Here is a 12,465-nt window from a genome sequence, read left to right as displayed (position 1 = left end):
GGTAAGAGGGAACTCTTTGGCATAGTTGTTTATGTGTAATTTCTAAGTTGACTTTCTAGTCAGCAAATACCCATTTAATTCAAAGAAGCAACTGAGTTGGGGCCTTCATATTAAACTTGTAGTTTTATTCAGGTTTGATTTTAACAAATGTGTCGGGGAGAGAGCCCACAGGAAAGGGTAAAGCCCATGGGGGCAGGGCCCTCCCAGATGCCTGAGGAGGGGGCAGGTCCCCTCCCCTCTCCTCCTCTTCCCTCCCCAGATAAAGGAGAGACTTAGGCAGGGGAGGGGGCTGGTCCCCAGTCTGTGGGGTGGTGCTGGGGTACAGGGCCATGGGGACAAGGACCAGAGCAGGGATGAGGGGGAGGGCACAAGGACCAATCGCCAGAATCCACAGCTTTCTGATTCCAGACTGAATTAAAAAAAAAAAAAAAAAAAAAAAAAAAAAACCAAAAAAAAAAAAAAAACCACTAAACCACAAGCAGCACCCACCCCTTCTCCCCGACCAGGGCTGTAGTGCGAGGGGAGAAGAGGAGGGCAGCTTCACCAAGGCCATGGACCACTCACTCCTGGCCGAGAGAGCAGGATGAAGGGCAGGGGCTCCCCGACAGATTGAGGGGGTGTGGGGGAAACCAAAATAAAACGTCAAATAAATTGTGTAGGAGGAGTCCAGCCAAGCGCCGGGCCAGAGCTGGGCCAGAGCTGGGCCAGGCTGGGGGAGGGGGCCTCTGCAGGCTGAGGATCGCTGCTGCCACCACCGCCACCCTGGGGAGGAGAGAGATCAGTGAGACCAGAAGATGCCATCAGGACAGGGTGAGGCCCAGGCCGCAGCCAGAAGCCAGCCAGGAACTGTCAGGGGCTAAAACAGGGTTCTGATGGGGATGGGGGCGTGTCAGTCAGTCACCTGGGAGCCAGTTATTTTGCCATGGCCTTGATTGCAACAGCTGCCTCCTCTGTCATGGCGGACAGCACCGTGATCTGAGGGCACAAAGGGCAGAGTCAGAAGTGAGCCAGAGGCAGGGACATGGAGTAGGGCTGTGCACTGGGGGCAAGAGGGTATGTACCAAGATCTCTTCTCCACAGTCATACTTCTGCTCGATCTCCTTGCCGAGATCTCCCTCAGGCAGACGAAGGTCCTCTCGCACCTCCCCGCTGTCCTGGAGCAGTGATAGATACCCATCCTGGATGCCGATCAGCTGGGGGCAGAGAGAAGGGAGCTGAGGGTGGGCCCAGGGGTGTAGGGGACAAAAGAGCGGCCAACTGACCACACCAAACTCCTCGCCATCTCTCTACTTCTTTCAGCACAAGCTCTTCTGGTCAGCCTGTGCCCCCTCCCCCACCACCACCCCCACTAAAAGGCTAACCCGCCTCTGTACCTGGAAGTCATTCCTCTTGATGTTGGGGACATCCATATTATGAGTTGACGGGCAGATATCTTCATATTTCTTGCCAGTAAAGATGTCAATACCAACCAGGTGGACCTATACATATACATCACATGAAAGAGACACCCAACCAAACTCTAGGATGAAAGACAAAAGCTTCAAGGTGCCCATAAGCAGTGAGGGAAGTCAAACTAGGTGGTTTGGGCAGAACCAGAGGAGGTGGAGCTGAACCAATCGACTCAAGGAAGAATCATGGAAGCCTCTGGCATCTAGCAAGGGCAGAAGAGTCCCACTGAGGCTAGGGTGACCGACAAGGGCAACAGTGGTGCAGGCTTGCAGTGGCCAGTTACCCCGAGCCATGGGAACACTGACCAGTGAGTCTGGGGAGCGGGAGGCGGCCAGTAAGAGGTTTCAGAGTGTCTGGACACCCACAGGAAGGGTGCAGAACTTGGGCAAACAAAAAGGAATGAGAGGAAAAGAGCTGAGAAGAGGAGGACTTCAGGGAGGACTATGCAATAGGAAAGAACGCAGACAAATACCTAGATGAGCCAACAAGACAAACCAACTAGGGAACAGAACCGTAAGATATTCAACAAGGATGAACCAGGTCAAGTTTGAAGTGAGAAAAACCTTAACTGACCTGGAAAGCACTAGCAAGAATGTTAAGAGTCCAAGAAAGCGAGGGAGCGGCTCAGGGAGCCAAGGGGAGGGGCAGGTAGAGACGCAGCCTGACGCCGCACAGATCCAAGGGGAAAGCTGGCACGGACTGTGGGGCAGCAAGGTGATTCGGAAGCTCAGAGGTCTGCTAGCGCCCTCCAGGGAAGGCTGCCTTCGGGATGCGGCCTGGAGAAACCCCAGCAGCTAAGACTCAAGGGAGAAGAGAGAGAAAGTGAGAGCCAGGAGAAAGGACGGAGCAGCTGAACAGAGCACCAGAGAAGTTAAGGGCTCACACCGGGTGGGGTGGGGTGACCAAGCCTAAAGGAAGGGAGGGGGCTGGGGACACCTCGCTGCCAGGAGACCCAGGGGCCCAGGCGGTACAGGGAAGGCAAGACGGGAGAGGTCAAGTTCTAACCTTGGCATGGCCGTGCTTGCCAGTCTTGGAGGTAGACATCTCCACGATCTTACATGGCCGGCCTTTAAGCACCACGAAGCCGTTCTTACGTAATGCTGAGCACTGCATTGGGAAGGTGGCTGAGGCCCCTGCATCTCCTGTCTCGAAGTCCAAATCATCTGCCATTTTAAGAGACTTCGATTCCAACTGTAGTCAGAAAGAGAACACCAGTGAGTCAGGATGGATGGAGGTCAACAGAGTTCTCAATATACCCCACTCCTCTCTGAAACACTCCCTTCCCCCCAGCCCTTTCTTCCATCACCGACCTAAAACCAAGCACCCAGGTTAGGTACTGATCAGGACCACAAACACTCAGGATCTGGTGTGTGGCGGGAGCTGGTGGGGGACAGAAGCTGAACCCCCAGCACACATGAAAGCTAAAGGGGGGTGCTTGAGGAAGGAAGGCTCCGGGGAGTAGGACCTGCAACCTCAAAGATGGGCAGAGACCTGATTCCTGGGAGACTCAGGTGCTCCTTGCCACTGAAACCAACCACCCCTCTTCCCCACACACAAGCAGGGCTATAATTAGGTGAGCAGCCATGAGCCAGCAAAAGGGCGGAGCTACCGTGGAGGGGGGAGAGGAGGGTGGAGACCAAAGGACGGGGCCCCACCCGTCTCTGTTACACCCCCCACCCCATCCACACATGAGCCAGTCACTGGGACAGGAAACCACAAGGCCTCTTTGGGGGATTCCCGCCTCTCCAGCACGTATTTGCAGACGCGGCTAAGGGAGAGAAAGTCAAGTTGTTTTCTAACTTCTCCCCCGGCCAAGCACCTCCATCTCGTTTCCCAAAGGGAACCCAGGAGCCCAGCCTCTCCTCGAGGGCCCTCCCACTTTTCCCAGGATGCACCGGTCCTGTCGGCTTTTCAGGCCGGGCCTGTACCCTCAGTGTGAAGTGGAGGAGCGGGGAGTGGTGAATGACAATAAAATGAAAGCAAAAGGCCGGTGCTCGCGGAGAGCCCGAGATCTGCTGGGCTGGCGGAGCGAGGGCTCCCGACCCCGCACGGCGGGGAGCTGCGGTGCCCGGGCCTGGAGGCGCTGTCGGTACGACCCGCAGAGTTGGGCTGCCGTCCAATTGCCCTCGGTCCCCCATTTCTCCAGCACCGGGCACGGGAGAGAGCAACTTATACCTGACGGGCCGCCTCACTTCACATCAGAGTCGGGAAGAGAGCTCCGGGGGCCCATGGGGCGGGGGAGCCCTCACATATGCCCGCAGCGGGCTCTCCGCGGTGACCAGGCTTCTTCCCCTCCCCGAAATTCCAAGCCCCTTTGGGCGCCCGCGAGGACCACCTCTCCCCGCGACGGGGGTTGCCCGCTCCCGCCCACCATGTGGCCTCCCGGGGCTTCCGGTGGCCGGGATCTGGGGGGGAGGGGTCCCCGCGCTGCCATGCGGCCCCCGTCCACGTTCAGCCATGCGGCCTCCGACCCCGAGGGCAGCCTCCGGTAGGGGACACTTCCGGTGCCGCCGCCACCCCCTCCTCAAAGGCCGCGCCTGGTCCGAGCCACGCCGCCTCCCCTCCCCCCCCCCCCGCGGCCGGCCGCCACCCCCCCCAACATGCCCTCTCACCGAATAGCCCCCTCCCCCACCTCACGTGGCCGCGCGGCACCCGGTTTTCAACGGCCCAGGTTCCTTTGCCCCGGCAGGCCAATCTGGCCCCCGGCCCTCGCCCCGGCGTGGCCGCCCGGCGGCCTCTCCCGCGTGGCGGCCTTGCGGCGCGCCGTCCCCCGCCCTGCGTCGCTCCAACGTCACCCGGCCGGCCCCAACCGTCACCCCGCGCGCCAACCGGGGCGCGCACCCGCGCCTCTCCGCACCTCTCCGCACCTCGCGCGGCTCGGGGACCGAACCCGCCGCGGCGGCGGCGGCGGCCGCCGCTCCCCTCTGCCCCCTCCCCGACCCTCGCGCAGTTCCATCTCCACTCCCAGGCCCACGCCGGGGTTCCGCGCACGCGCGCCCTGCCCGCTCTCACCTCGCGCGAACGCACTGACTCGACCCCGTCCGCTCGCCGCGAGCCCAACCGCTGCCTCCGAGCCCGCTGCCGCCGCCGCCGCCGCCGCCTCTACCGCCGCCGCCGCTGCTGCACACGGGTCTTAGTACGCAGGCGCCGACTCCCCACTGACCAACCAAGCAGCCCTATGACAGCCGCGCAAGCGTGCTATCTATCCCCTCCGCCCTCCACCCCCGCACTGCGCAAGCGCACAGATCCTCCCCGAGCTCCACCCTCCCTCCCACCTACCCATCCAATGACGCGTATACGTGACCCCGCCCCTCACAAACCCGGAGTTCTTCCCACCGGTAGGCAGTGCGCAGGCGCACCCGGTTTTTTAAGCCCTTCAACCTCTTTTTCTCTTCCCGTGATAGACCACTAGCCCTACCGGACAGTACTCGCGCCTGCGCAATGAAGAGCCCTGCGCTCCACACCCTCTGGAGGAAACGCCTCGGCCTCAAAGCGCATGCGTGCTGGGGATCCTGCCCGCCCCTTCCACCTCAGACGTCGCCTGTACGCCGGGCGTTGAAAAGACCACGCCACTGTATGGCTGGTCCCGGCTAGGACGCATGCGTCTGAGGAACGCCCCACCTCGGCTTTAACTGGACTTGAACGACTCACACGTTTGAGAAAACTTGCACTGTGGGGTGGGCCCCTGGTCCCCAAGCCCATCCCCCCGCTGCGTCTCCACACATGCGCGACGGGGCTCTTTCCGTTCGCACTTCTAGCGCGCCAGTATGGTCGGGTGACCGCCCCTCTTAGCTTCAGCGCGCTGCGCGGGCCGCCCGGCCGGCCATAGAGTTCGGCGGCGAGCTAGAGCGGCCGCGTGGCGGCCACCATCTTGTGGGAGCCCTGGGTCGGCCCGCTCCCTGCCCGCGGCTCCGGGGACGCTCGCGCTCCCTCCTTCTCCTCCTTCCCCCTCCGGTCCGCGCCCGGCCCCCCAAAACAGGCATCCGTGAGCGTCCTTTTTAAGGCACTCTGGAGACGAGGGGCGCGCTCTCGGAGTCTCGGCCGGGGACCGCCACGAATGTCCTCGGCCCTCCTCGTCGAGGGGGAGGCTGCTGCTTCCCGGACACTTGGTGGTGGCCTCCCTCCGGCTCCCAGGTTTGCTGCCCGGCTGGTGCCCGTAAGCCCGGGGCGGAGCACCGCAGTGGAGACCAGACAGCCCGGATCTGAAGAATCCCGGGACGAGCTGGGCGTGAACTGCAGGCACGAGCCTGGAGTAATAAAAGTTGTGTGGCATGTTCTGTCATTCCAAGGTCCCTCCACCCCTCTGTCTGGAGCTTCTACTTTTTCCTTAAAAAAACGGAAAACCCCCAACTGTCTGGGCGCATTGTTCATAAAGTCCCAAACCTGCTCTTCTTGCAGATGCATTGTCCCTATAACTCAACAGTTGCACCCCTAGGTGTATATGCCACTCCTACCCCCCCATCGTGAAAAACAGGTACTCAAATCCTTGCAGGGGAGTATTTACAGCAGCGCTACTTACAGTAGCCACAAGGTGGAAACAACCCAAATATCCATCAACATGAACAGATAAAGTGCGGTGCATATATATGTAATGGAATATCATCAGATCACAAAAAAGGAGTGAAGTACTGGTACATGCTGTGACTGGATGAACTTTAAAAACCTCTACGGGAAAGAAGCCAGACATAAAGGTCACATATCCTATGATTCGAATGATATGAAATATCCAGATTAGGGGGACTCCTGTGTAGCTCAGCTGGTTAGACATCTGCCCTCAGCTCTGGTCATGATCTCAGGGTCCTGGGATCCAGCCCCTTAACCCGGTTTCCTACTCAGCGGGGAGCCTGCTTCTCCCTCTCTACTGCTACTCCCCCTGCTTGTGTGCGCTCTCTCTGTCAAATAAAATCTAAAAAAAAAAATAAAAATAAAAAAAATAAAAATCCAGATTAGGTAAATCCACAGAAGCAGAAAGTAGATGGGTGGTTGCCAGGTACTAGAGTGGGTGAGGGGAATGGGTACTGCGGTTAATGGGCACAGGGTTTTATTTTAAAGTGATGAAATGTTTAGGAATTAAATATGGTGGTTGCCCAACATTGTGAATGCATTAAATGGCACTGAAATTGTTCATGTAAAAGTGGTTTTATGTTATGTGAATTTCACCTCAATTTTCAAAACAAAACAACCAACCTCATAGAGGAATGTTCAAAACAGCATTATTCATAATAGCCCCAAAGTGGAAACTACACAAATGTCCACCAACTGATGAAAGGATAAATAAAATTTGGTCTATCCATACAACGAAATATTATTCAGCAACAAAAAATATTCTGCTACATGAAAGTCACAAAAGACCACATAGTATATAATTCCATTTACATTTAATGGCCAATTTACAGAATAGGGGAATCCATGGAAACAGATTAGTAGTTCCTAGTATTGAGAGGTTAGAGAGAGATGGAGAGTGGCTGCTGATGAGTACCAGTAAAGGGGCAGATGATGACTTTTGGGGTGATGAAAATGTTCTAACTGAGCAACAGTCGAATTCTTCAGATATCAAAAGCACTGAATTGTACACTTTCAATAATTGAATTGTACATTATGTGAATTATATCTCAATAAAGCTGGTCCTTAAAAAATACTGTCATCTTTGTTTTTTTTTTTTTTTTTTTTTTTTTTTTTTTTTAACACTGTCATCTTTGTATGGTGGTACCTCTCGTGCATATGCGACAGTCTTAGTCGGTTCATTACCCTGAGACATTGGCAAAGTGTCCCAGCTGATGTAAGGCACAAGCTCCATGATATGACAAGGACACTGAGTGAGGATAACCCCTAAGAACTTCCATTCAAACTAAAAAAGGCACAAATAATCTTGCTAGAAGTCTGAGTTATACACACTCAGAGAAAGAAAGCAAAATACTGTACGATATTACAGAGCGTTGAGGTAGTTAGTATCTGGGAGAACCAGTGGAGCATGGCGTGTATTTTGGTGACAATCCAGTGGGGACAATCCAGGGCAGAGTCCTCAGCTCTGGAAGCCCTAACTTTTTTGGTTGCCAGTGAAGTTTTTTTTTTTTTTAATTTATTTATTCATGAGAGACATAGAGAGGCAGAGACACAGGCAGAGGGAGAAGCAGGCTCCCTGCGGGCAACCCAATATGGGACTCGATCCCAGGACCCCAGGGTCACTCCCTGAACTGAAGGCAGATGCTCAACCACTAAGCCACCCAGGCGTCCCTACTCAAGTTACTTCTTGAGGGAAACTTTTCCTGACCTGCCAGGCTGAGTCAGCTTCTCACATTATATGTTCTCATAGCAAACATCATAGCATCTATCACATACTGTTGATACCCATTTATTTGGGTAATGGCTTTACTAATGTCTGGCCTGCTCCATTACAATATAATCTCTGTGAGGTTGGGAACCTGTCTGTTTTGTTCATTACTGTGTTCCCAGCCCCTAGAATTGTGCCTGGCAAATATTTGGTATGCTGTAAATATCAATGTATTGTTGCATAAAGGTACACCTGGCTCAAGCTAACCAGACTCACAATAGATCAACCCTCCCCCCAAAAAAATGGTGATATCAATTTATCTATAAATGAACTGAAATGGCAAAGGGCAACAGAATGTCTATTTTGGCCGGTCCATCTCTCCTTCCTTTTCTATAAGAAAATATAACTCTCTCTGTGTCTCTCATGAATAAATAAATAAAATCATAAAATCTTAAAAAAATAAATAAAAAAAAAAAAAAAAAAAGAAAATATAAGTGGAAAAAAGAAAATCGAGATCCCTGGGTAGCGCAGCGGTTTGGCGCCTGCTTTTGGCCCAGGGCGCAATCCTGGAGACCCAGGATCAAATCCCACGTCGGGCTCCCGGTGCATGGAGCCTGCTTTCTCCCTCTGCCTATGTCTTTGCCTCTCTCTCTCTCTCTCTGTGTGACTATCATAAATAAATTTTAAAAAATTAAAAAAAAAGAAAAAAGAAAATCTAGTCAGGGAATCTTGAAATCAGGCAAGGGAATTAACTGCATGTACTTCATGACTAGTACCATCCAGCTCGAAGAACACACTGCATTCGTCTTCAGTGTGAAAGAGGCCAGTCTATCTCTCTTTCAAAAAGAATCCTATAGAGGCACCTGGGTGGCTCAGTAGGTAAAGCATCCGACTCTTGATTTTGGCTCAGGCTCATGATCTCAGGGTCATGAGATCCAGCCTTGCATTGGGCTCTGAGCTCCGTGGGAAGTCTGCTTGATATCCTCTTCCTCTCCCTCTGTTCCGCCAACTCTCTCTCTCTCTCTCTCTCTCAAATAAATAAATCTTAAAAAAAAAGAAAGAAAGAAAGAAAGAAAGAAAGAAAGAAAGAAAGAAAGAAAGAAAGAAAAAAAAGAATTGTGGAAGAGTCGTAATCCTGGATCAGGACTCCCCTGAAAATTATTGGAGAACCTCTCTGGCTTTTATTTATTCATTTACATTTTACTGAGCATCCCCCTTTAGTTCACGTGGAAATTTCTTTCTTGAGAACTGCTTCGAATACAATCAGTCAGATCCCATGTTGATGACTATCCACATTTCTTTCCCACCTTTTGTGGTTACACCCGTTCACCAAGATTAAAATTCAGACATTTGGAAGAACTCTCCAGCGACCCTTCTGTAGATTTTCAGTGACTTTGGATGCTGCCCTGTCAACCCATCTCATTAAGTATTTTCTCCTTTCTTTCTCAGAGGGTACTCGTTTGGAGGGCACCCATGTTCTGCTAAAAAAAGTTTGCCAGATGAGTTTATATCTACTCTGGTAGACTTTCTAAACCTTCTATTTTGAAATAATTTTAGAGGGATCCCTGGGTGGCTCAGTGGTTTGGCACCTGCCTTTGGCCCAAGGTGCGATCCTGGAGTCCTGGGATGGAGTCCCGTGTTGGGCTCCCGGCGTGGGGCCTGCTTCTTCCTCCTCCTGTGTCTCTGCCAATCTCTCTCTCTCTTTATGTCTATCATAAATAAATAAATCTTAAAAAAAGGAAATAGGGGATCCCTGGGTGGCACAGCGGTTTGGCGCCTGCCTTTGGCCCAGGGCGCGATCCTGGAGACCCGGGATCGAATCCCACATCGGGCTCCCGGTGCATGGAGCCTGCTTCTCCCTCTGCCTATGTCTCTGCCTCTCTCTCTTTCTCTCTCTGTGACTATCATAAATAAATTTAAAAAATTAAAAAAAAGGAAATAATTTTAGATATGCAGAAGAGTTGCAATGGTAGTATGAAGAGAACTTTAAGGAACACCAGCGAAATTTTGAATGGGAGCCAATGGTGTGGTGGAGGTAGCTTGTATATCTTTTTTAAAAATATTTTATTTATTTACTCATGAGAGACACACACAGAGAGAGAGAGAGGCAGAGGGAGAAGCAGGCTCCATGCAGGGAGCCCGATGTGGGATTCGATCCCGGTTCTCCAGGATCATACCCTGGGCTGAAGGCAGCGCCAAACCGCTGAGCCACCCGGGCTGCCCAAATAAAATCTTTAAAACAAAAAGGAGGAGGTGGGGGAGGTACAAAGGGTGCAATTCTGCTCAAAACATACTCTATGTCTCTGCCTCTCTGTGTGTGTCTCGCATGAATAAATCAATAAAGTTAAAAAAAAAAAGAACCAGTTGTGCATATCTCTTCCTAACTGCACGTTCAATACCGTCTTACTGGTAGCTTGGAACTGGCTGTGATGGGAATATTTATACCATGGAAACTGACAGATGCTGTTTGCTGAAACAGGCGCCCGTCTATCCAGAGCTGGTTGTTAAACATGGAGCAGCACAGCATGGAGGGGCAGGGAAGGTGGTTCTGATGTATACAGAGTTGTGTTAGATACAGATAGTTCAACGGTGGTTTGAGAGGTGGGTTGAAGAAGGGCTGGAGATAGGAAGGACCGACCCTAGGAAGCTGTCATGTGGTTCAGATAGCAAGCAACGAGGGTTTGGTCCAGGAGTCCTCAATGAAAGCAGCATTTTAATAACTGGACCTTAAAAAAGTGGGTGGAATATGGGGGGAAAGGTAGAAACAAGAATCAAAGGTATTCCAGAAAATGGGAGCAGTGAGGAGGGCAAAGGCATGGAGGAACATGTGCAGAGTGAAGACAGAAAGAGAATCATGTTGGGTCACCTGGGTGGCTAAGCGGTTGAGCATCTGCCTTCAGCTCAGGGTGTGATCCCTGGGATGGAGTCCCACATTGGGCTCCCTGCATGGAGCCTGCTTCTTTCTCTGCCTGTGTCTCTGCCTCGCTCTCTCTCTGATGAATAAATAAATGAAACCTTAAAAAAAAAAAAAAAAAAAAAAAAAAAGAGGGCAGCGGGGTGGCTCAGTTGGTTAAGCATCTCCCTTTGCCTCAGGTCATGATCCTGGGGTCCTGGGATCGAGTCCCACGTTGGGCTCACAGCTCAGTGGGGAGTCTGCTTCTCTCTCTCCCTCTGTGACCTCCCTTGCTCTCTCTCTCAAATAAATAAATAAATAAATAAATAAATAAATAAATAAATAAATAAATGGAATCTTAAAAAAAAAGAAAAAGAATCCTGTCAATGGTTCGGGATGGAGGCCAGAGATTGCAAACAACAGGTGGGGGCTGGGAGGAAGGGAGGCCTGGACCAGACCACAGAGTCTCGAATGTGTACAAAGGAGCAGGGTCTTCCATCTGTAGGGGATGACAAGGCAATGCCAGCCACTGCTGTCACTGTGCTCTAGGGAGTTCAAGCAGCCACTGTGGCTGACAATCCAGGTGAACAGGCTGCACACAGAGAACCTCCAGAGCATGAAGACGTCCCGTATGGTCCTTATATGTTTGTCCAAACCCAAAGACTGGACCACACCAAGAGCGAGCTGCGGTGTCAACTATGAATTCCATGTGATGGCAATGCGTCAAGGTAAGTGTATGGATAGTAACATGCATCCTACTCTGCTGGGGGATGTTGAGGAACATGGAAGCTCTGCACATGTGAGGGCAGGAGGTACATGGGAAATAGCTGCCAACACCTTCTGCCCAGTTCTGCTGTGAATCTCAAACTGCTCTCAAAAATCAAGATATTAAAAAGATAAAAAGAAATCAAGGTATTATACTTGGAGGGGAAATGAGCTGGACTGGAGGCAGCAGACCCATAGAGCCTGTCACGGTAGTTCAAGGGAGCAAGAATGAAGACCTGGATCAAGACACTGGTAGTGAGGTGGAGAGGAAACAGTGAGCATCAGGGACATACTGGACCTAATGGATGGAACTCAGTGGTCAACCCAATGAATACGTGCTCAGAGTGTTGAGTCAAAGGTGCCTTCAGTGTGGGGTCTGGGGGACAATTATCAATCCAGCCATTCCTGGGGTACCTGGGTGGCTCAGGTCATGACCTCAGAGTCCTGGGATCGAACCCCGGGTCGGGCTCCCTGCTCAGTGGGGAGTCTGCTTCTCCCTCTCCCTCTGCCCCTCCCCTCTGCCCATGTGCTCTCTCTCTCTCTCTTCCTCTCTCAAGTAAATAAAATAAAATCTTAAAAAAAAAAAGATTCTGGGATTCTGAGATTCTGGGAAGCCAGCTCAGAGTTTAATGGGGTGTGCACTTTAGTCTCAATCCGAGACTTGGCCTGGGAAGATGGGTAGGACTGGGATTGAGGACAGACCAGTGTGTCTGGAAGGGGCTCCAGGTGTGTCAAGAGGAATAGCTTTACCTGATGGAAAAGATTCCTTCAAATTTTCTTTATTATTGAAAATAGCAGTCTAAAACATTTTGGAAAAAAAAACATTTTGGAAAATAAGAAACAAATGGACCATCAACCCAATACCCACAGGCCATGGCTATTAATGTTTTACCACATTTTCCTACAAACTTTTTGCCGGGCCTTTTAAAAGATGCATCTGAGATCAATTGGGAACAGATTCTGTGTCACATGTGAAGGTAAATTGAGTTGATGGATAGAAGGAATCCCCAGATAGAAAGAAAACAGTTAAGTGTCTGCCTTAAGCTCAGGTGTTGATCTTGGGGATCCTGGGATGGAGCCCCACGTC

General features: G+C 51.8%; 1 protein-coding gene across 5 annotated transcripts; it reads right to left on the bottom strand.

Annotated features, from left to right (window-relative positions):
- Positions 1-99: 99 nt before the first annotated feature.
- EIF5A (eukaryotic translation initiation factor 5A) lies at positions 100-4,983 on the bottom strand. Of its 5 annotated transcripts, none has more exons than XM_038536665.1 (6): positions 4,868-4,983; positions 2,455-2,640; positions 1,374-1,478; positions 1,062-1,193; positions 902-975; positions 100-762 (listed from the first exon to the last, which is right to left on the bottom strand). In XM_038536665.1, exons 2-5 carry the CDS (start codon positions 2,617-2,619, stop codon positions 913-915), a joined length of 465 nt encoding a protein of 154 aa, XP_038392593.1. In that variant the 5' UTR covers positions 2,620-2,640; positions 4,868-4,983; the 3' UTR covers positions 100-762; positions 902-912. The 5 variants fall into 5 exon arrangements, with proteins under 5 accessions (XP_038392593.1, XP_038392589.1, XP_038392590.1 ...); XM_038536661.1 differs by lacking the exon at positions 4,868-4,983 and adding an exon at positions 4,462-4,621; XM_038536662.1 differs by lacking the exon at positions 4,868-4,983 and adding an exon at positions 4,082-4,216.
- Positions 4,984-12,465: the final 7,482 nt, after the last annotated feature.

The sequence above is a fragment of the Canis lupus genome, chromosome 5 (genome assembly GCF_011100685.1).
Source record: "Canis lupus familiaris isolate Mischka breed German Shepherd chromosome 5, alternate assembly UU_Cfam_GSD_1.0, whole genome shotgun sequence".
Classification (NCBI taxonomy): domain Eukaryota; kingdom Metazoa; phylum Chordata; class Mammalia; order Carnivora; family Canidae; genus Canis; species Canis lupus.
This window is presented reverse-complemented; position numbering and strand designations above follow the sequence as displayed.